Source organism: Atractosteus spatula, chromosome 5 (assembly GCF_055471065.1).
Source record: "Atractosteus spatula isolate fAtrSpa1 chromosome 5, fAtrSpa1.hap1, whole genome shotgun sequence".
Lineage (NCBI taxonomy): Eukaryota > Metazoa > Chordata > Actinopteri > Semionotiformes > Lepisosteidae > Atractosteus > Atractosteus spatula.
The window spans coordinates 56,317,841-56,342,096 of NC_142710.1; the positions used below are offsets into that span (position 1 = coordinate 56,317,841).

The 24,256-nt window shown below is 39.0% G+C and overlaps 2 protein-coding genes across 6 annotated transcripts; one reads left to right on the forward strand and one right to left on the reverse strand.

Annotated features, from left to right (window-relative positions):
* On the reverse strand, positions 1 to 12,740 carry LOC148835312 (monoacylglycerol lipase ABHD6-like). Of its 3 annotated transcripts, none has more exons than XM_088916459.1 (9): positions 12,590 to 12,740; positions 8,108 to 8,244; positions 6,711 to 6,867; positions 5,817 to 5,930; positions 4,667 to 4,799; positions 3,558 to 3,715; positions 2,729 to 2,783; positions 2,185 to 2,285; positions 1 to 2,039 (listed from the first exon to the last, which is right to left on the reverse strand). In XM_088916459.1, exons 2-9 carry the CDS (start codon positions 8,224 to 8,226, stop codon positions 1,857 to 1,859), a joined length of 1,020 nt encoding a protein of 339 aa, XP_088772585.1. In that variant the 5' UTR covers positions 8,227 to 8,244; positions 12,590 to 12,740; the 3' UTR covers positions 1 to 1,856. The 3 variants fall into 3 exon arrangements, with proteins under 3 accessions (XP_088772585.1, XP_088772587.1, XP_088772586.1); XM_088916461.1 differs by having other exon boundaries at positions 6,840 to 6,867; positions 12,590 to 12,732; XM_088916460.1 differs by lacking the exon at positions 12,590 to 12,740 and adding an exon at positions 10,290 to 11,953.
* Positions 12,741 to 14,635: 1,895 nt separating this feature from the next.
* On the forward strand, positions 14,636 to 22,755 carry LOC148835313 (deoxyribonuclease gamma-like). Of its 3 annotated transcripts, XM_088917350.1 has the most exons (9): positions 14,636 to 14,804; positions 17,039 to 17,127; positions 17,763 to 17,855; positions 18,666 to 18,784; positions 19,261 to 19,373; positions 19,667 to 19,824; positions 20,455 to 20,551; positions 22,099 to 22,240; positions 22,437 to 22,517. In XM_088917350.1, the coding sequence occupies exons 1-8, from the start codon at positions 14,661 to 14,663 to the stop codon at positions 22,198 to 22,200; spliced, it is 915 nt and encodes a 304-aa protein (XP_088773476.1). In that variant the 5' UTR covers positions 14,636 to 14,660; the 3' UTR covers positions 22,201 to 22,240; positions 22,437 to 22,517. The 3 variants fall into 3 exon arrangements, with proteins under 3 accessions (XP_088773476.1, XP_088773475.1, XP_088773477.1); XM_088917349.1 differs by lacking the exon at positions 22,099 to 22,240 and having other exon boundaries at positions 22,437 to 22,755; XM_088917351.1 differs by lacking the exons at positions 22,099 to 22,240; positions 22,437 to 22,517 and adding an exon at positions 21,456 to 21,485.
* Positions 22,756 to 24,256: the final 1,501 nt, after the last annotated feature.

Consider the following 24,256-nt stretch of genomic DNA (forward strand, 5'->3'; position numbering starts at 1 on the left):
TGTGTCAGATTAATTTATTTTTCTGTTGGAAAGGAATGAACGAGATTGAGGCAAGAATCAACCCATTTCTTAGGTTGGTACACCAGAAGCTATATCTTTCAAGAGGACGAGGCAAGCAACAACTCTCATGATGCCTAGTTTTTCTCAAATTACAGCCATATACAAAGGTTAAAGGTTAAAATATTAGGAACACCCTTAAACAACTCTCTGGGCACCGGTGGGCATGCCAGTGGCATGCATTCCACAAGTTCCTGAAATAGTCCAGTCCCATCCCATTGTCCAAGTGGGAGCACCCACTATAGTTAAAGTTGAGTTGATGGCATCAGCTCTTGGAACTGAACTGCAAGTTTCATGGCTTCTTACAAGGGGATGTGCTGGGAGCCAGATGGTAGACTCAGCCCAACCGTGCATTTACTGCCACTGAAACAATTTATTTGTATCATGGGGGGGTTCCTAATATTTTACTCAGCAAACATACAGTATTTTGCATATGTTCAATGGCGGTACTAATATACAAACCTTTCTCATTTTCCGCAAGCACAGAATTCATAGAATCCATTTACTTATGTCATTATTAAACACTACACAATCAACAATCAAAGATTCATATCCAAAGTGGTTTCATCCTGTTAATAGCACCATGGTTTCATAATTATCTTTTCACATATGCATATTGCATATTCTCATCATTCTATGGTTATTGCTTAAATAGCTTTAAGCTCAAGCTTTGTGGACTATGTACTGCATAATAGTGTAGCTTATGTTCACTCAGACTCTCAGGATCTAAATCTAAATGAGAAAATGATAAAAATATCTAAATGAGAAAAATAATTAAAAGTTTTAAGAAGTTCACATTGCCTCTTTGTAGGATCTTGTTTTTGTAGATGAGCCTACAAAAACTGCTTGAAAATATAACTGAGAAAGCAAACATCTAAAGTGACACATGTAAGAGTAATTAGTGAAGAAATTAAACTAACTTGACTTTAGTACAGTAAGAGTGGAGCTGAATTCTGTTTAACCATTCCCAAAGTGGGCATGCTATCCGTCTAAGATATCCAAGACTTTAAGGTATGTGGCAGAAATATGGACACATGCAACTAAGCTACAAAGCAGTTTATCAGATTCATTCCAGGTTAACACAAAGGATTAAATGCATACAGTACTCAGTCATTACAAATCCTAATCTCTTAAGTCTAGAAGGGCATTTGTTACTTATTTGCTAGAAGTTCAAAATAGGTATCTTGGAATTTATCATTCTGACATAAAATTACTGCATATTGTCTTAAGTGGTCCAGGACAGAACGCACTAGTTAGATCTCAAACCATAAAAATTCTACCCACTAGATTACATGGTTTTATGGCACAATGATCCAAAACCTTAATTGGATGCTATTAAACATGGATGAATGAATATCCACTAGGATCCAGTCTGTTCTAATCTTATATGAAACCAAATTGATAGTTTTACATTGAAAAGATTAGAACATATAAAAAAGATGAAGTCAGATAAAAACTAGGGAAAAGGAATTTCTACCCCTGTACCCTAACAGCGCCTAAGTGCAGAAGAAGCCAGGGCAGGAAACTTATTTGTTTTTGGTGGATGTTAACACAGGCCTGCACCTGAGGGCTTCCATTAGACAGCACAAGCCCTGAAGAGCTGTTCCACTACACAGCAAACTTACAGTAGGTCACAGCTTCTACCACTCAGGAGATATCCCACCATTCTCAGGGACTTCAGTCCATGGGCGTGTTGTCACTAAAAGGGGCTCCCTGAGAGACAGATGATTGGGTCAGAAATTATACTAATTATTTACAGAATTATGTTGGGTTTTTTTTTTTAAAATCTCTGCATTCTTTCAGGAGACTTTTTTGTCACTCCCTGTGCCCGTGTTCTGCTGGGATATTATAAAGTCCAAGAGTAATTTGGCAGTCTTCCTGGGCCGCTCCATCACCACTGAATGGCCACAGTTCTCCAGCAGGTCCACACGGCACCCTGGAATAGCATCAGCCAAGACCGCAGCTCCAGAGACATCCACGACCTGCGAGAGAGAGAGAGAGAGAGAGCGAGAGAGAGAGAGAGAGAGCGAGAGAGAGAGAGAGAGAGAGAGAGAGAGTGTATCAGTGGCTTCAAAGGACTTCTTCCAAAAACAGAATTTTAGGATTTTTTTTAAATGAATTTATTACCTGATCCTGTTTTCCCCAAATGACCTGCACAGGAGCCGTGATCAGGTGCATGTTTTCCTGTAAGGAGTGTCTGGACTTTTCCCCAACGATCTCCATGAACACTGCAAGAAATGTGAAACAATGTTTGAAACACTAAGCTCAGACAAGAGCAGGGGAAGAGGAGGGAGAGTCTCTAGCAATTTATATAATAATAAAAAAAATACTGCAATATGTTGGCATTACTAGAAAAGCAAAATCAAAGGTCATTACATATCATTAGTTTCAGTCGCTAGACTAAATAGTATAAAAATGACTCATTTCAAGATTTAAAAAACTTAATAAGCTGTTTTATGATGGAAAAGGTGAATAATTTTGAGGAAGACTAACTTAATATTAGTTTTAAACAGACTCATAAGTACACTGAACATTATGAATACATGATTTATAACAAGGTCTATGCCATTATCCCACCATTTAAAGTGGAATTAATAATTCAAAGGAGACCATCTGTGAGCACACTTTTAATAGAATTAATAGGCCCAGTGACATTAATGGTTTCACTGACCTTCTCGATAGAAATCGTTGTGTGGAATTCGAACATCAACCAGGCCCTGGAGAATCTTGCGTGGTAAAAAAAAAAACAAGTTTAAAAACCACAATATACTGTAACAATTCAAATCCTCTGCCTTCCAAGACATTCAAATCTCTCACCTCACATCAAATTTCTCAGTGCTCAGAATTAAAGGGGAACTAGACTTCAACTTAGAAGAGAGAGGGAGAAGATTTTATTGCACACAGCTGCCCAAAAGTGTTACTGCCATCCTGAAAATGTTTTTTCAGATTCCAAACAAAGATAAAATCATCTATAATATGAATTACTGTTACAGACGAAAACAGTTACACAATAGGATGATGATGGAAAATATTTCACCTCAAGTCTATATGTACAGGAAAGGAACACATAATTAACGGTTTTGAGAATACAATGAATATTGTTGGTTGGAACACCTTTTTGAAACATAGCTTTTACTCTTGATTTCCTTTATTTATTGCTTTGAGTTTCTGAAATGCACTTTCAAAACAAACCATTTATTATTACCAGTTTCTTAAAAGGGTTCATGCTTGTACTGTTTAATGTAATGCTAATATGTACTGTTTGTATATTTTTGTAAAATTTAGCCGTAAGTTATAAGGGTGAAGGATGACAATTTTTTGTTACCAACAGGATTGTCATCGTCTTGTATGACTTAGGGCTTAATACGATCAATAACCATGGAAACTCTAATTCAAACAAAGTGCTCTTCCAGTAACGTGGGGCATCAGGTTTGTAACATGGGAATACAAGAAGTTCTTATAAATGTGCTCCAAGTGCTTTGCAGCAGAAGATACAACACCTGCTGAGGGACTTTGAACCGAACATAAGAGCACAGTTTCAGCATTTCCTCCATCTCCTCGGGCGTGGATGGGATGAGGGGAATGGCATGCACATTCTGCGTCTTCTCCAGATCCTGCAGCTGTCTCACAAATTTGCTTGGATTGGGATACTTCAGACCTGAGCAAGAGGACAGGACAGGAGGGTAGTGAAGGAGTGAATGATGAGGAACACAAGGTGCATGGGCTGCACATTTAGCATTCTAGGAAAAGTCATGTTTCAAAATGTTTATGCTTTTGAGTTTCTTCCAACACTTTGCTGACTAACAGCACTCCTGTTGTGTTAGAGCAGTTGGTGGTTCTGCGTAATAGTTTTCCCGCTTTAACATGAGGGCATTTGATCAGGACCAGATTGTACCTCCACAGCTGTTCTTTATCTGATCAATTGAGGCAATCAATCACAATGGTCAGAATCCAGCAGTCTTCTGGCAGATTATTAGAACAACCTTTTTGGGATGGTTCAGAGATAATGTAGGTCCCAACATGATATAGTAGACAATAGTAAACAGAGTGAGGAGAACACAGAATTAAAAACAGGAGAAAGACAACAGACTGTATTGTGAGAGAGCTCCTCCTTTGCCTAACCATAAAACAGAATTTGTCTAGATAACTTGAGCACTGAAGAAAGTAACTTTAGGATTTAGGTAAGGGAGTGTAGAACTAAAGTTTTAGAAATATTTATTTCTTTTTTGTGGTTTCCACCAGGCTAGAGAAAACTCTGTCTGGTTTAGTGATGTGTTACATGGGATAGGGAAAACAGGTTCACGTGTTTTTTTTAATCGGTTTAGGGAGTCATTTAGAGAATATTCAGAAGAAGCAGGTTCCCCCTTTTCCTTTATGGTATTAGTGCCTTAATAATAAATAGGCTGCATAAGAAATTTGAAAACAAAAAGCAACACGTTTATTTTATGAACCAATGCCGAGTTCAGGCCTCCTATTGCATTACCAACTATACATATTAGATCATGTGCAAGCTAGAATGAGTTTAGGCCTCTCACTGCACCACCACATTCGAAAAGCTGTGACAGTGGCAACCAACTGAAGCCTCAACCAGCACTTTCCCCAGACTCACCAGCTGGACAGATGAGAGTGATGCCGCAGATGTCTGAAGGGTAGCGGGCAGCATACACTCCAGCCACATTGCCACCCATGGACGTGCCCACCAGGTGGAAGGGCTTCTTATTCAGATGGATGCTCTCTATGAACTAGCAACCAAAGGAAAACAGGTTACTTACTCTGGCAACGAGTGCCATATTGTACCAACAAGAACAGCCAACACTAACTGTCACAAAGTAATGACCCAGAAACAAAATCTTAAAACATACAGAAGCAGGGTTTGAGGATTATCTGGGGGAGGGGGAAGGGGGGCCATGGCTGCAAAGGTATAAGGTAAAGATGGACAACCTCCACGGTTTGTGTAAAACCTTGGAGAAGATATGTGCTCTACCTATCTACTAAGTAAGACCCAAGTCAAATCACCACAACTGGGGTGAATATTTAATATTAGGTATTTAGTGGGACTGTATTAGGGGATTAGTTGGAATGTATTAGGTATTTAGTGGAGCACCACAGAGATCTATATTGGGATTGTTGCTTTTCCCAATTCATACAAATGATTATGCTTCTGGTGGAGAAACAAGTAAAGGTTAATTTCACGCTGAAAAAAAACAGAAAAAAATATTCAGGTATGAAGAAGGCTTGTGTCACTCCTGGGACACATAATCACAACTGAGGGAGGCCTATCAGTTGTATCTACTTTTCAGCATGGAATTAACCTTTAATCATTCCTTTTTAGGCATCGTGCCTTGACACAACCCTAAGATGCATTCATTCCGAATTTCAGTAGGCTTGGTCACCATAACACAGAAAGGATATTATACCCTTGAAGTTCAAAGAGGAGAAAAGTCTGGCAGGATATTGTCATATAGGAACATGTTAAGGGAGATCAATTTCCCTTAACAAAGGATTTTGAGAGGAGGTTTTATCCAAACATAATAAACCCTCCTCCTAACATCCCATATGTACTATACAAGAACCTCTCTTATGTGCCTTTCATCCTGTCTATAGTGCTCTGTTGCAGTTCTGCATTGTCTTGCATTACCTAGACTATGTAAATCAACAGGGAATGGCATAGACCACAGAATAAAACTGCCCCAAAACTACAGATGGGCGAACTCTCAGACAGCAGTCCTCTAAAGGGGGAGGAGAGAGGATGTACATACCTGGTGTATTCTCCTGACCTGGCCCTCAATGGAGTAGTCCTCAGCACCAGTGCGTGAGGTGCCTTCATGCCCTGGCATATCTACACACAGCAGGTGAAGATGCTTCGGTAGAAACTGCACAGACCATAACAGTAGTGTTAAGACAGGAAAAAGCTGGCTAATAAACACTGCACTCCAAATAGAGATATTTGTTAGCTTTGAGTTGCATATAGCAATATTTTTTTTATATATATATAATATTTTTCACCCGATTAGTATGTAGGATTGGACACAATTCATCAAGCACTGGAGTGCAGTAACCACTCGCAAATCTCCAGTCAATCCCCAAGCAGTACTTATACCCAGTTTTACAGATGCGTTCAGTGAATTAAGCAAGATAAAGGTCCTTGTTCATAGCTACAACAATACTGTTGACAATGGGGACTGGAATCAATTGTCCTCTCCACACTACACCACAACGACCTCTAGCCCCATTTAAAGAACACGTTTATAATTTCAGCCCATGTTAAAAGCAGTACGTCCCTGCTCTTGAAAAAGCCGTCACCCTTTCAAGACACATGGGTGGTGACATGTCCAATTCAACGGCCATGTGAGAGAAAGGAGAGTACACTTCCATTCTTATAGAGATGTTAACTGAGAAACCCCTACTGTCAAAGTAAAAAGTCCTGTTCAGAAATACAGTAACAGTGAACAGTTTTTGACAAGGCACTTCATTGAAGTACACCTGCAAATAAAAAGAAGCAATTCAATTTGAAAATCTCTTAGCTCTACAAAATAGCATATGGTAAATTATAACTTGTTTTTCTTCTTCATAGTGGTCTTATTTGCTTAAAGTGAAGAATTTGTATATGCCATCTTATTTAGCTCGAACACCATGATAGAGTCCAGCTGCACCTTAACCACAGAGAGCCACATGTCCTTGTGTGCAGAGAAGCCGTGCAGCATGAGAATGGAAGGCCGGGTTCCAGGCTTTCCTCTGTAGGAGTAACAGAAGCGGTATGTCCCACAGTCGGCATACCTCACCTGAAGGCCCAGTGTTCTTCTCCAGTACCTGGGGGATGAGAGCATGGACTCCTTAGAACACATAGAGCCCTGTCATGTCAACATGCGTAGCTTTAACATGGATACAATGAGGCCATCCACGCTTCACCAAGACAGACAAGACACAAGCACAGCACGATCTGGCAGCTTGGCCTTAAGCACTATGTACAAGCTGACAAAGAGGATCTCCCATGCCAATATTCATTCTTAGCCTCTTAATGGTTGTGAAGAAACTGTAGATTTCCATTGTAGGCATGCTCATTTTAATATGACACTGATATGAGCACCCTTTAACTTATACTACATCATCTGCAGGGGATTACAACAGCCTACAACTGAAAGATCCATACATCTAATACATAGGTACCAATCAAATGCATGACTACTCGTACTTTCTTGCTTGCTGTAACACAGGAATGCAAAAAATCCCTGTAAATTCTTGCAAAGCTTATTTAAAAAACATTTTGGTTTGCATCTTAATTGAGAATCTTTGAAAGCAGCCATACTGCCTTTTCTAAATGTGATATTAATCCACATTGACATTTATGCCAATAACGAGATGCCTGAACGAAAAAGACTAAAAGTGGACCGTGTCTAGCAGATTGGAATCAGTCCCTCTGTTTGAAATTATAATAATACGCCAGTAGCACCTCTTAGGATATAAAAGACAATTCACAAATTCCTTATGTTAGAGAGGCAATATTACAAGGACACCATAAAGCCGTCACCACCCACAAAATACAAACCTTAAAACACAGCATCGGCTATTTTTCCAGATCCATAACATGACGCAGTTATGAGTAGCTGTCTATGACACTGGACAAGGTCATACAAATGCACTGTCTGCCTTTCTGTGATTTTTTCGATAGTCCATAGACTAGGCTGTGCAAATTTATATGATAAAGCTTCACTGGCTGTGAAAAAGAGCAAAGCTTAAGGGAATGCCTCTCACAGCTAAAATAAAGCCTTCTACGTAAAACTAAAAAAAGTGCCATACAGAAAACAGTTTAGTATAAACAACTTTAGCACTATCACATGGAGATTTCAGTGGGCCATGTGAACAGCAAACTGTGAAATGCTTTAAGTTAAATTAATCACTGCTTGAGATGTGCCCTGCATTGTGCTCCATTCAATTTCCTTTCGTCTTTAAACACGATCCGGTAAATTAATGCAGGTACTATAACCGAGCTGTGCTCTCAGTGACTTTCTGATAAACAAGAAGCGGTAATTAGCGGCACAATTGACCCTACCAGTAATAGACTTTGATGAGCGCAGAGGGCCACAAGAGGAAGGAGGCAACGAAAGCCAGGATTGGAATAGCCAGCGTCCCCCCAGCGATGACGAACATGTTCACAACATCCAAATCCATCTCCACAAACAGCGCGGCCTGCAGAAACAAGAAAAAAACATTTCAGGCAAGACGTTACCTCCATTTCTCCATCTCTTTTAAAAAAAAGCATATTTCAAAGAAAAGGCCTTGAGTTAATTTGGCATGTGTGATTTCTTATTTCTCCCTGTTGACCTTATTATACACCCTATTCAAATTTCCTTCAGATTAAAATTGCTAATAGAATGTGCTGTTAAAACAACACATTATTGGAACATTAACTTGGCCTTAAAGGAGCTACTGTATGACACGGCATTATCTGCCAAGATGTTACCCATCTCAAGAACTCCTCACCACTTGAGCTGGAAGCCCATTTTCCATCCAGCATGTGGCCCTTGCTAGCTGGGGTACAGCTGACAGGTGAGAAAATGGGGTTCTACAGCCTATTATGAATGAAATGAAGACTATTTCAAAAATACAAAAGCTCATACCAGAGCAGAGTGGCTCACCAAGTCAGAACTGCGTCTATAACCAGCACGTTACAGACAGAGAGCAAATGACTCCTCCCCCCACATACACACACTTTTACAGCTGGGTGGACTAGAGCAACTGGGGTAAAGTACCTCACTCAAAGGTACAACAGCAGTGTCTGCAGTGGTGACTTGCATTCCCAATCTTTCAGTCTTAAGTCCAAAGCTTTACACTATAATCACCTACTCTGTGATGTCCCCTAGCAGTGACAAAATGTAATGAAAGACAGACGTGAAAATTGTGAGCTTTTTCCCCTGTGAAACATCCATGAATATGAATAAGGTTAACTGAGTGAGACGGGGCCTGACTAAAAAAAATAATAGGTAAGAATAGCAATGAAAAGCTTTTGGAAATGGAGATTTAATGTACTTTTTATCAAACACATCCTGTATTCATGCAAAAGTTATTGAGCTGTTGGGTTGAGATGAGGCTAGATGAAGTTAACCATCCTCAATGATTCATCTCCACAAATCAATCAGTTCCAAATTTAGACATTGTCTCCTGTAAGAGAAGTCAGCTGTGGTTTATGTTTTCAACGATTAATCATAGTGTCTTTGTTTGAAAATAATCCTGGAGGTATAACCTGAAGGTTAACCCTGGAACAGGATTTAAATTTACAAAGAACGCTTACCTACAATAAAGCATGTTGTGCACATTTTGATGAAGTGAATAATTGTGGTCCTCCAATGGAGAATTACAGTAAAGCAGAGGTCTTGCAAATGCAATGGAGCATGATGCCCTTTAAGGCAAAAGCTTTCTGACAATGTCTTTCCTACATCCAAACAGCACAGTGACAAGCACAGTTGGTCATGCAGAAGACGTTTTAAATGCAACACAACCCAGGAAAACTACTGCAAATGATGACAGAAAAAGACATATAATGCAGACTATCAGACTATCCTAAGTACACCCATGAGTATTATAATACATACTTAAAAAATGCCCATAGGCAAAAATGTGCAGACTGAAGCAAGCATGTCATAGAAAATTGAACACAAATGTATCAAGAATACACTCCTGAAAGTTTGAATTTCACATCACACTCTTCACTGTGCAAAGCCAGGATAGTCAAACTCATGACTCATGAGTCAAACTCATAGTCCCCAGTATGCCCTAACCAATGCCTTTCACCATAACATAACAAAAAGCAAGACCAAATTTGTCTCCAGAAATATAGTAATTAATGCTCAAGATCTGAGGAATAATAAGTTTATTCAAGTCAAAGGAGGGTACTGCAGACACAGCTTTAAATAAATCTTACAAACTCATTCAGAAGGGCTAGCTTCTTATTATTAAACAGATAATCCACATTAGTTTATTATATAATCAGTACAGATCATTTGAAAAACAAATCTAGCAGTTTTTAATTGTTTTACTGTGCAATTAATGCAATATTACAGTGTTATTTTGTTTTTATGCATGAGGTATATTAGTGATGGATTTATGTCCAAGGCAAAGAAGGCTGTGAAGGCTCAAGGGACAGAAACAAACTCTTTGTTGAGGAAGAATGAAAGAACTACAATGTCTGCACAGCTGGAAATGAACGTTATGTAATTCATTGAGTATATTTTTACCTTTGTGACGTATAGCCTAGACAAGTTGAAGTAGAATCACTTCTTCTTTCAGGAAACAGCTGGATGAGATCCTTGGATCGATTAACAACTAACTACCTATGGACTAGATGGGTGGCCTACATTTGTTTGTAATCATTCTCCTGTTCAATGAGCATTGTGGAACTAGCTTTCTTGAGCACAGCAAGCACCCTCCTGTTTGAGAAATGGCCCAAAGGAACCAGCAGACAAAATGAATTCTTCATAATTCGCCAGCATGTTTGAAACACTGCAGTTTCAAATACATGTCTAATTGTTGTGCTGAACGTAGTACTACGAATATAGGTTCACTTTACGTACATCCTCAAGTTACAATGGCTGTCCTTTATAAAGACATGAAACATTGATCTGCCTAAGGCCTCGTTTACAGCCATACAGCATAATGTACAGGAGCAGTACTGTATATTTAAGAATAAAAAGGAATGATTAATGTGCATGAGAAGCACCAACATTTCATAAACAGATATGATGAAGCTTAATCAAAGTAATGAATTTACATTCGTCATCAACGTGGGTCTCCTGTGAAAGTCACAGGCTAGTAGCATGTGACCACTGTAGACATAATACAAGCTGCTTTGCACTAGGCTGTAGATGTTATCTAGTGGAATTCTGTCCCAGAAAGAGCTTGGACAAGCATGTGATTGTTCACTTGTCTCAGTACCCTAGATACCACAAGACGATCCAGTGTTTTCCACAAATGCTCAATGGGGCTCTCATCTGGCAAGGAATCCCCATGCACTGTCCATCTACACGTCAGGGTCTGTCCACAGGAAAGGTCACACATGAAATCCCAGGGCTTGATCAATGTAGCGCCGTACAGTCAGGTTCCCATCAATCACTACAAGCAGAGTTCTGAACGGACCAGACACCTCGGTCCAGAGAGCCCACTTGGACCTCCACAGCCACACAATGGGATCTGCTGTCCCCATCACTGAGCAATTTGTCTGCCCCCCGGATACAAAACCTTTTATAAAGGAGACTTATCTCCCTCCCCTGCTTGTGGGTCCACCCAAGGTGATTTAATCCTGCCTCCGACGTACTGAAGACATGAAGATATTGTTCTCTTCCTAAATGGGGTACACTGGCGCTTTTCCCATGTCTTTTCTTGATTTTCACCATGGTTAACGTGCCACAGGCTAAACCGTCTTATCACCAATCGGCCCTTTCTTATGCTTTGATTTAGTGATTACACAATTGAGAAAGGCACTCCAGAGTGTCATGATCTCTCGATCAGACAAGGACAATGACGCCAGAAAACGTTTAATCAAGATCCAAAATACGTATAACTTTTTAAACAATTTTTTTCATACTCAGGATACTATTAGAAATACCCCAGTATGCTCAGATATCATCAGCAAAAAGACCATAGTTGCAAATATCAGCAGAAAAGATGCGCAACGTTGCCTCTCACAAGAATGCATTACAATACAAAAATTGCTGACAACCTATTTCTCACTGTTACGGCAGTAGCGCTTAAATGAAACCGCTAGTATTTCTCAGTAGATAGTAACTCCCAAGTAGTGCTCTTAATCCTAGCTTTATTGGGATACAGTTCGGTTCCACCAGATGACCTCGTTCATCGAAATCGTATTGCATAACTCCAGCCATTCCTGTGACGATTTCACGTCAAAGTTCAATGTTAATATCATAAAGCTTAAAGGTGCTTCGATACGCTACTGACAACTTACAGTACACGAAGGCTACAACAGTTCAATATTACCCTAAAACATGCACAGTCATTCTCACCACTCAGTTTTATTAGTAATAAAATTATATTCAAAATAAACGGGTCCGGTTGGCAAACGCTGTATTAACTGAACTAACAAACGAATTTAAAGGTATCAACCAATTCTAGTTCGCTCTTAATTATAAACTCAACATTTTATCCTTAAATACATACGGGGTCTGTTTAAAACTACAGAAGTTCCGCTAGTACGATTTTTGTTTACAGTGCAGGTTAAAAATCATTCAGAGAAAGTTACGACAATGCGAGTCCCATTTTCACACATGAAATAGATACTAATAAAACCAGTATCAACAAAAACAAACATCGTTATACACCAGCACCTGCTCCGACTTAAATTTGCTTATTATCTAAAATAATACCGTTAGTCAATCGAAACGAAAATATTCCTGCCTTCGGGTTCAAGAGCAAAGGGCTGCACAAATGCCCTCATTTACGTTGCAAAATCTACACAATTACAACACCGGTCGTTTTGTAATTAACGCAATACTTGCACCTGGTTTTAGGAGAGTCCCTTTACCTTTTTTATCCTCTTCAATTTCGTGCAATGAATCCCCTTCACACTAAAAAGAAAGAAAAAAGAAAAAAGATGAGCGGACTTTAAAACACACGAATATTTCCCAACACATCTTTTATCTATTGTGCTGATTCAAACCCCATTCTGCAGCAGTGCTATCACTTTGTTGCGACGCTTTTAAAGGGAAGTTAAGACCTGTCGGCTTTTGCCGACAAAAAACCTATCTAATGAGTTGCACGCATAAGCACAGAAGTATACAGTATTTTATTTACTTGCAAACTGAACAAACTGAATAGTAATATTACATCTCCACATACAAGAGATTATGGCACATTACTCATCTTAATCATGATTTTTCAACGGTAATCTATTATAACGACCACAGTTTACTGTTACTGTTTCTTTTTTCTTTCTTTAAGTTACAGGGCAAAATTACATTGAAAAAGAAATTTCGTATCTGAGGTTTTTAGAGATTCACGAAATAAACAGCTTTATTATTAATGAAATATTGTAAAATTCCAAACACTACTTACTGTATTATATCCCATGACTAAATTATTATCTCTCGTCGTAGTTCATTTCACATTTAAATTAAACGCATAAAGCCAAACAAAAAGTTTTCAAATCAAAGACAAGAATCAAAAATGAAAGACGGACAAGATAATGTGCAGAGTGAAAAAAAAAAAACTATTGCTGTATTACAATTTGGTTCTTGCAGTTCTCTTCAAAACCACCTGGAACCTATGGTAAACAGCCCCAGCCCATATATTTTACACATATAGTCACAGATTCACGATATTACCTGCTTGAAAACAGTGGTTTTGAGAATCTCAAAACCTTAATAATCTCGTGTGTAACCCAGATTCTTCAGTGCCCCCAGATGCAGCAAAAGAGGTCCAGAAATGTCAAGGACAGGGCAGAACACAACAGCTGGGCTGAATAGACATTGACATCAGGTAAAGCCTGAGGAGTCAACCTCCTCCAGGCCCCTGGAGAGTTTATGTTGACCAAGGCTGACGTGATAGGTTCAGTATTCAGAACAGTGGGCGGCACTGAGGTGCAGCAGTTAGCATTGCTGCCTTGCTGTGTTGGTATTTATTTTGTATTGGCATCCTGGCCAAATTTCCCATTGACCCTTACCAATCATGACATCCTAATAATCCCCATCTATGAATTGGCTTCATTACTCTGTTCTCCTCTCCACTGAGAGCTGGTGAGCGTTCTGGCGCACTATGGCTGCCGTCGCATCATCCAGGTGGGACTGCACACTGGTGGTGGTGGAGGGGAGTCCCCATTACCTGTAAAGCGCTTTGAGTGGAGTGTCCAGAAAAGAGCTATATAAGTGTAAGCAATTTATATTATTATATTGTTAAGAGGGCTTCAGATCAGGGCAGGAAACACTGAGGATAGGGCACAAAACTACATTAACACTAGGGCGCCTTTGGCTCATCTTTGCAAATTAACATCAATACAGCCCCTGACCCCTGGTGCCCGAAAACCCACTCCTTTCACTCTGTGACATGCCAGCTCCATTCAAAGGTGCCCAACTTATTTCCAAAATACTGAGCTTTTCCAACATCGCTGATGTAGTGTGGAATGGTGTTCCATATGCAGTAAGCAAAATGGTTTTCATACACAAAAGTACCAAAAATAACAGCATGTATAATGATCTTAAGCAGAATACAGACAACCTACATAATTTAGTTAGAAAATAATTTCAGTGCTCAAATGGATGAGAGCATTTGTTCACTCCCTGTCGGTTTAACATATTTAAGAGTCAAAAGAAAGGGGGAGGTATTCTGCCCATGCAAAGTGGAGCCCAAAGTCGTTAGTGAGGTCCGTTTGGTAATTAGTTCTTCAAAATGAATACTTGTGTGAGAGTTGAACTTATGATGGGATTGTTTTTTGCTTGCACAGCTGACAGGCTGCCTAAGACACTAGGGGAAGGAGATTGTGTGGCAGTTGTGACAATTACAGGAAATAACTCTTATCTCCTTGCGTACTGTCACTGTCTTTATAGAGCTGACGGTGACAGTAAACGGGACAGAACTGAGCTAATTATTGCCTAGTTCAGATGCTCTTAGCGATGTATTTACAGGTATCCTTGCTGTTTTTCATCTGGACAGGGGCATTGACCTTAAAGATATGCTCATTCAACATTCAATCATTTGGAGAAAGCAAAGTAGCTAAGCCAGAAATCTTGGATGTAATAGGAAAGGTAAGGGAAAACCTTCATGCATATAAGAAAGATTAATTTTCAATGGGTGTCCCATCCCAGACATCTTTAACAAAATATTCTAACAAAGTACATTATATCAATCGCAGTAATTTAATTTTAGACGTTTTGTTTATTATTAAATATGTATTATTTATTATGCTTTTGATATGGAACTTTTGCAAATACAGCCTCTGCAAACCCTTTCCTTCATTTATCTTAATACAATAGCAATGCACTTTAAGTAAGTAATCAATAAATGTCAAACGTTATTGGATCACAAATGTAATTAGTTATTTTGGTCACTTTGAATACGTCATAACTTGACAAGTTAAAATTATGTTTGGTTTAAGTAGTTTCCCTGTGGGTTGATGTTCTCCCATTCTGAACCTTGCTCAGAAGTGTGTTGTGGGTATGATACAATCTGATTCTGAATACCTTACCTGTTATGAATTGCTGTGGTTGAAGTTCTTTCCACTTTCTGAATAAAGAAGACCTTTTCTGGTCCTGTGTCCTTTAAGGGTTTTGTGCTTAATAGGTTAACTGATTTCAGTTGGCTTTTTAAGCCTATTTGAATTTTTTTTTAAATGATAGTGATGATGAATGCTTAACTACAGATGAATTCTACTTGAACTGCTGAAATAATTCATATTGTGCTGTATCAGTGGGTGCTCAGGACAACCAGTGCTTGATCTGCTTGCTTATTCATCCATTTTATTGCATTAAGCATTTAAAAACACCCTAAAGTAAGTTATTTCTAAACACAGCACACAGACCTTATTGCAGTCTGACTTGAATTCACTAATTACAAATTTGCTGCTTTCTGACCAAAGCGCTCAAATCAAAATTGACCAAAAATGAGGTGATTCAATAAATGGTTCTTTTTCACACCTGAAGAAAGGTAGTTCTGAAACATAGGAAATTACTGTACAGGTTTGTTACCAACAACAAGCTCTGTAGAACTTTGTAAAAGATGGAATATATTTTTTTTAATATACCTAAAACAGAAAATCAACATACATTACCTTGCAATTAACAGCTTGGCAGGAGCTAAAACATGAAGACGTTCTGTTCCCCCAGGACTGAGACCCACTAGTCTATTAATTAGTTACCACTGTGTTGTTAAGAGAGAAACCTGGGCAGTAACACATGTGCAAGGGCAACCAGGGTACACTGTCTAGGCAACACCCAACATATAGGGATGCCCCTTATTCACAAAAAAAAAACTTAGCAGCAGTGGCAAATATAACATGAGGGATATCTTCTGTCTGGAGCCGGGCATTAAAACCCTGTGCGGCAGACACATTGTCTACGTTACAAGCTGTAAAAACTTCCAGAACCATCTCAGTCTATATGACGCACCAAATACCGTACACTGGGCTTTGGCGTCATCTTGTGGTCAAGGACAGAACTGCGACAGCTTGAGATGGAGAACAAAGCTAACCTGCTTATTTAGGAAACATTGATCCCCAACGCCCATATTGCTTGAAACATTTGATTCAATTTTTATGTTACATTTAAAATCATGGTTCCATACTACTTGTAGTATGTGCTACTTATTCCGTCGAGTCTTCATCTCAAATCCCTGATCAAGCCTGTCTTATTTTAATTTAAGACTGTATTCATATGATCTTTTCCCATTTAAACATCAGGCATCAACTATTGAATTGATTTTTTTAAATTGTATAATTGTCTTTTCTTCAAGCCAGAGTTTCTTCCATGTAAGTTGATTCAGTTTGTCTCAAGTGACAGAAGCCCCTGTACACTGATATTGGCATTCACTCGAAACGTCACATGTACCGTTTCCAAATCAGTGCTCCCGTTAAACAATTTTAGATCAAGACACTGATCTAAATCCATAATGTGAATAGAAGACTTTTCACATTGAAAAAGACTGTCCAAGATTGTGAGATTCCTCTAATTGCTAGTGAGTTTTCACAGAGAACAGCTGAAACAGATATTTAAGGTCAATGCTCCTGCTTCCGAGGTTTGTTTCATTTCCTAAATGCAATGCTGTAAACATCATGCTGAACTCAATTTACTATGAAAAAAATCTGTATTCACGTTTCGATAATCAGCAGATTTCCAAATCGCAATTAGGCTGATTCAGTAAATCTCAAGAAGAAGCTCTTCCTTATCCAACTGACATTATTTTTGTTTTTTTGCTGACTCGGAGACCGGGGAATTCTGTCTTGTCTTCATGTCCACTGTTTGAAAGGTCACGTCTTCCCTTGTAGTGCATTTCCCGCTGTGACATCGCACTGGTGATGGAAATCAAAGATGCCAGTGGGAAGGTTTTTCCACAGCTCATGACCCACCTGAACAGGTACACTATGACATTTTTATGCACAATAAAGTTAACTCAGCAAGGGTGGTTTTTGTACGGCGAGCATATCATGCCGGAAACGAAGAAATAAATTCTAGTTTGAATCTAGTGCTAATTCATTATCTCTATCGACAAAGGTAATAAATAGATCAAGTGAAGCATGCACAACCGGCCATGATAATATATCAGAAACAGATGGAAATTGTAGGGTGGATCAGTAAAGACAGCTTTGGTCTGTGTCCTGCAATGGACTGGGATCCTACTGTATATAGAGTGTAATTCTGCCTTGTGTTCTATGAGGGTTTCATCTAGCCTCTCCTGGACAAAGTGACATTCTCATCATAGACTGATGAATCTGAGTTCAGTGATCCATGTTTTTTTTTTATATAACCGCTACACACATACCTTTGACTTAGTAAAGCTTTATTGACTTTGTTAGTTTGCCAGGTTTTCATTATTTTGTGCACCATTCCATTATTTAACAGGCGGCTGATAAACCCTAATCCGGCCAGGCAAATGAGTGCTAACGGGCATGGTTGTGAAATGTAAAATCAAACAACTTAATGCACATTTCTTTCTCACGTCGCACTGAACAGCAGTTCATACTGTTTGAAGGTGATACTGTTTTTTCACAGCCAATTTAACCGGAAGAAGGATCAGTACAAATATGTCATCAGTGAGAGACTGGGAAGGAAATCATACAAAGAGCAATATGCCTTTATTTTCAGGTACTGTTGACCTTTTAATCCCAAGCATTCTGACGTGGTATATAACCAGAACATACCTGCAGTTGTTCATATACTCTTAGGAATATGAACCTTTTGTACAAACAAAAAGACTGCATTTTATTGCCACATTATATACAATTTATCATGGTAACTGTGCCAATAAAATGGTAATATAGTATAAATGTAACAATATTTATCCACTAGAAAACAGTAATGAACATTATCAACACATACTTACTTTAACCAAGAGTTAACTTGTTAAACTGTTAAAAACAGACAGAAATCCTCAACCTAAGGACTCACTACGCGGTGTTCTATATGCAAGTCAAAAATAGGAAAAGGAAGGACAGTTTAAAGTTTTACAGTTATTAAGTTAAATAAATTATTTGATTTAGAATGCAAAATATTTATACAAATAACAAGTTAGAATAGCAAAAAATGAAACCAAATATTTTGAAAAATGTATACAATTTAGTAAACTCAAGATGCATGTAAAAAAAAACAGATTTTACTGAACTACAAATATGTTAGAGAATCGTATAAACAGCTGCTGAGGATAAGACCAGATGACTTAGGTAAACCTTCTACATGCACTTCTTTAGTATTTGTATGAATATTTGCCTTTTTAATTACAAAAGAATGAGTTCACTATTTCAGTGAATAGTAAACAACATTTCAGCAAACACAAGTACTCGCAGCTCCTTAGCAATTAACAAAATTTCTGCAATGTCTACATTTCCTTGTACAGCTGAGAAAATTAAGCCGAATATTCGAAAATGTGTGGCAATTTTATTGCTGTCCCTTTCACAGAGAAAAGCTAGTGTCGCTGCAGGCTGTGTATCAGTACCCTGACCAGCAGGAAGAAGGTGAAGTTGAAGATTCTTTTGCACGAGAGCCTTTTATCTCCTGGTTTACATCCCCCAGAACAGGTACAGCACTTACTGTAAATTCTCTCCTACTGTAACCTTACTGAACGGAAAGGTAAATTTCCAATCTGAGGTGCAAGGTTCTGCCCCTTACATACTGTATGGTATTGCAGCATGTTTACACAGCTGTATCACTGACATACTGCAAACATGTTTGCCACTTACCCGTAAATGTCTAAAACAATTTCTGCTGCCACTGTGTTTCACCATGTTTGTTTCTGTGAGTTACCTTGAAAGCCACTCTCAAGTGTCTCCCACCTTGTTGCTGTTTACTTCTTTTTAAAAATGAAGGTGACAGGGCAGCCAAGGGCCACAAAATTGCCTTCCCTATACTGTACGTTTGAAGATAAGAATTGCCAAATTAATGGAGTAGCAAGCATCAGGGATCATTTTGAATAAAGTCTCTCTTGAAGTTCCAATTTATGTAAACGTGACAGGATTCAGCTTTTTTCTGCTCTTGATTCTCAATTTTTGTTTAGCAATAAAGAATTTTGTAATAATCCCGATCCACACTGCACCGGAGGCTGCAGTCCGAGAAATAGACGCTCTTTATGATGTTTACATGAACACAACACAGCGCTGGAAAACTGAGGTCAGGCTTCGTCCTCTGTCGAACTTGTGTACTCAGTGACCCGTTTAAACTTTCTGAGATCACCTGAAGGACGATGGATCAACAAAACGGCCAGAAAAAAAAATCAAGGAATGTTTTTTATGGACCATAAAAGAAAGGTCCATGCTCCTAAAAGCCTTCAAAGAAAACGCATAGCCCTTGCACTAGGGCTATTCCATTCTGCACAAAGTATGCATTAACGTATGGGAAGTGATAATTAGTGGGTGATTTTCAAGGATGGGCTCTGAGCAACCATTTTATATTTGTTCTTATAGAATATTATTATCATGGGCGACTTCAATGCAGATTGTGGCTATGTATCCAAGAAGAAATGGAGGAACATCCGGCTGAAGTCTAACAGCAGCTTTGTTTGGCTCATCAACGATGAAAGTGATACAACTGTAAAGGAATCCACTCACTGTGCTTACGATAGGTAGGCAGAGCTCTGTAGCTTTATTCAGCCACAGCCTCACTGGGCTACTGTAAGGAGATCAAGTTGAAGCAACGTCAGACAGCTGAGAACTTGGAGCTTATCACTAAAATTAGTCAATTTATCAAAATCATTCCTCAGGTCTTATACTATTCAGCTGTTCATACATTCATGTATTTCTATTCATTCAAATTAAAAATACTTGCCAGAGGCCCATATCTACACTGCTGTGCTTATAATCGCTCCAAATGAATGTACTGAGCTTTAAGTACTTTATGTATGAAAGGCAAACAAGGGCGAGTTCCAGTTTCAACAAAAATTAAATTTACAGTGGATAAAAGTGTGATGGGGGCATGTGTGGAGTACAGTCCAATATGGCTTGCTTAATACATCTTTAGGTATATTCCACAACTATTACACCCCCAAGTGAAATGTTTAACGTGTAAGCCATGTTACACTTGCCCCAGTCGTCCAGGAAGGTGCCACACTTTAAACTCACACATGACACAGGTCTTTATTTTATTTTGGCAGGGCATTGTTAGTTTTTAACCAATTTGTAAAGCCCGTGCCATAAGGTTCCTCAATGAATTGCTTTTGGAACGTGTTGGTCCAATCCCATCCGTCTTCCTGCAGAATTGTTCTTCATGGGGAAAACCTCGTCCAAGCTGTGGATCCAAAATCAGTGGAAATATACGACTTTAAAACTGCCTATGGACTAACAGAGAAAGAGGTATTGTATTTTCAATTTTGTGCTAGAGGATATGTACACCAAACACTTTTTCTTATTTATTTTTTAAACTTAGTAAGGACTTTGTTACATTTGTTTGCTAACAGTATGTTGTATGTTGATGTTTCTTATAAAAATACTAGGCAAAGACTAAGCATTAAAAAAAATATTTGTCTATTCAGTGAAGAGCTTTAAAGGGAAACTGCAACACTATTTTTATATTTCGGCGATAGAAAGACTCAACACTGATGAGTGCATTTCAAACCACAATGACAGTAAACCTCCAATTTACATCACAAAATAGATTACATTTCCAGGTGTGCGCAGTCCCATATTCTGCGATTCAGAACAAGGCAACAAAACTTCCAGTGACATGATGCAGCCCTATTGTATTGTAAACAAGCAGGCATGTGAATATATCTTTTGCAATAGAAATGTTGCTCTCAACTTTGAAACAGTTTTGCCAACAAATACACATATACTTGTTAAACCTGGATGCAGATCACATTGGAACAGTTATGTGGTGAAATGTCTGCTGCACAACCTGTATCTATTCACTCGTACATCTCATTAACATTAGTCACTACATTAGTGACTAGTGAGCACGAAGGGCTGCATCACATCTCAATTCATGGGAACTCTCCCTCTCGCCCGTAGTGAGACCAGTGGTTCACAACAACATGGCAACTTACAGTACTTTCACAAAGTTCACGATTTCGTGCTTAATTCAACATTTGTCAAATTTTTCTGTACTGCCAATGAATTTATTTTGTTACCGAGATTTAATAATGGGTCTGAGAAATTGGGATAGCAGTTCCCCTTTACACCTGTTTTGACTTCATTTTCCCAACTGAACTTAAATCATTAAATAAACATCCTGTCTTATGCCCCTTGTTTGCCGGAATAGATTCTGGCTCCCCTGTGACCCTGAACTGGAAGAAAGGGTCAGAAGAAGGATGAATGAAAAAATCTTACCTCAGATTGCCTCACCTCAGACAGAACACAGTTATCTGTTTTTTAGAAAATGTGATTTACGGTATTCCATGATTAGTATCCAAGGTATTATATAGTTTACATTTAATTTCTGTTGTATAGTTAAAGGCTTGTGAATAATTGGAAATATTTTAGTTGGGAATTTAGCCTTTTTGAAAAATAAACATATAAACAGTTTAATATTTTTAATGTTCTTAACCAGCAGCTATATCAACCTACAACTCACAACTGGCAACCCACTGAAGCTCAGCAGGTATGAGCCTGGCCAGTATCTGGCAGACTTCCTGGGAAAGCTAAGGTTGCTGTTGGAAGAGGTGTTTGTGGGACCAGTAGGGGTCGCTCACCATGCAGTCTGCGTGGGTCCTTATGCCCCAGTATTATGATGAGGACACAATAGTATAAAAAAGGTGCCGTCCTTCAGATGAGACATAAAACTGAGGACCTGACTCTCCGTGGTCATTAAAAATGGCATCCTAGTCAAATTTACCACTTATGGCCTCCTAATAATCCCCCTCTATGAATTGGCTTCATTACTCTGCTCTCCTCCCCACTGATAGCTGATGTGTGGCGAGCGTTCTGGCGCACTTTGGCTGCTGTTGCATCATCCAGGTGGGGGCTACACATTGGTGGTGGTGGAGGGGAGTCCCCATTACCTGTAAAGCGCTTTGAGTGGAGTGTCCAGAAAAGTACCATAAAAGTGTAAGGAATTATTATTATTATTAATGTTTTAAGTCTTTCACAGTTTCAAAGTTAAACTGTACTAAATAGCTGCAACTGTGTTAAAGAACAGCAATGTTAGATTGTCTCCTTTTCCATCCCAAGATTTTGAGGACCAGTCTGCATTACGATCTTGTCATGCCCTGTGGCTCCACGTTGCATCTCCTGTCTCCCACAGGCTCTAGCAGTCAGCGATCACTTCCCAGTGGCCTTCACCGTCAGCTCAGGCCGAGAACCGTATCCCCTGAGCAAGAGTCCAAAGAAACGAGCACGGAAGAAAACGAGTTCTGCCTCTACCATTAGTACTGGAGCACTTCCTGCAAAGTTGCCTCACTAACATACCAAAAAAAAAATCTATATGCAGCTACTGGCCTGAAACTGTATAACACAGAGCTACCTCTACTCTGAATCACCATGTTCGCACCCTGTGAGTTTTATTATTATAAGGAGGCTTCAAAAGTCAGAATGCTAGCTGTGAAATAAAAAGATAATATAGAAATACATTCAATTTCCTCTTATTGTTCTCTAAATTAGACTTATGAGATTCTTGCACTCCAACACATTACTGGAAAGCTCATACGTTTTCAGAAGCACATGGCTCCAGAATTTGGTGTGCCCTTTCTTTGTTTATTGTTATAAACAAGCATTTGCATTTTCTGAAAAAAAAAAACCTTAATTTTAATAAATTTTATAAATAAAGGTGATCCACTTTATCAAAACAAGCAAATTAGGCATTTAAAACTGCAGCTGTCTGCCTTTTCAGTTCCATATCCTGGACCTTGATCACCCCAACCTCTGCTCATGGAGCTGCCTCACTGTTGTGACGAGGGTGTGACACCAGCACAGGGGAGACAAGGACGCCTTCCTCTGAAGTCAAGCCCATCAGCTGCTTCTTGTCCTGTTCCATAGTTCCTGCAGGAGGCTTTGTGCCAGCTGGGGGAAGTGAGATTACAGACACCTTAGGGGTGACAATGCTGACAAAACTATACTGATCATCAGTTGATCAGTACAGGGCCAAGGCTGGGGGGGATTTCAGCTGGCTAATGACATTCTCCATAATTAAAGGGCTCTTGCTTATCTCCAATGGTTGGCCACTCAGAAGCACCCTGATTTTAAATGATAGAAGATGATAATAATGGAGAAACGCATGAAACTCATTATCGATTTAGTGCTATAACTAATAATCCGATATTTCCTCATAGAATATACCATTTTACTGGAAGGAGGCTGAATAATGCAAACATCCTCTTGTAGCCGAGGCAAACACAACAACCACAGAATCCAACCTAACTTCTGTCCTTTGAAACAACTATTAATGGAAAATGAAAATAATTCCACTTATTACAAATCAGCTTCTACTAAGTATCTGAAACATGACTGAACTTGCTGAGGGCATCTGTTGAAGATGAGTCAGAGGAACGGGATCCATTCTTTAAAGAAACTCTGACCAAATTGTGGCAGTTTATTTAGGAACCATAAAATATGTACTGCTGGCTCGAGGGTATTTGGATTTCACAGTTGCTAGGTAACAGGTAAGGCTATTGTTCACACACATTTCCAGGAGTCTGTAGAACTAACAATAAGCTAGTTTTTGCACTCACCTATACATAGAATTTCACATTTTCCTGTGGATTTTATATGTCATTTAAGCTGGCTTTTGGCTGATTCCGTTTCGAAGTTGGAAAAAAAGAGTCTGATAAATAAGAAACAAGGGGAACATTACATCCAATGTGTTTTTTCAGTACATACTGTATTCAACCACAGGTATTGCTGATCACCAGAGCTCCTTGAACTCATGCCGTTTATTTTGTATATGGTTGTGCACTTAGTTTTGCCACTTGTTAAGAATGATAAAAAGACCAATACTCACAGGGTAATGAATATGGTTTGTCGAAGTGTTTTTGTGACCATCCTGTGGCAGCTAATTGCAATTTAAAGGGAGGTGTGTTGCTATAAAACACACACACACACAGAAGAACATCAAACAATACCAACAGA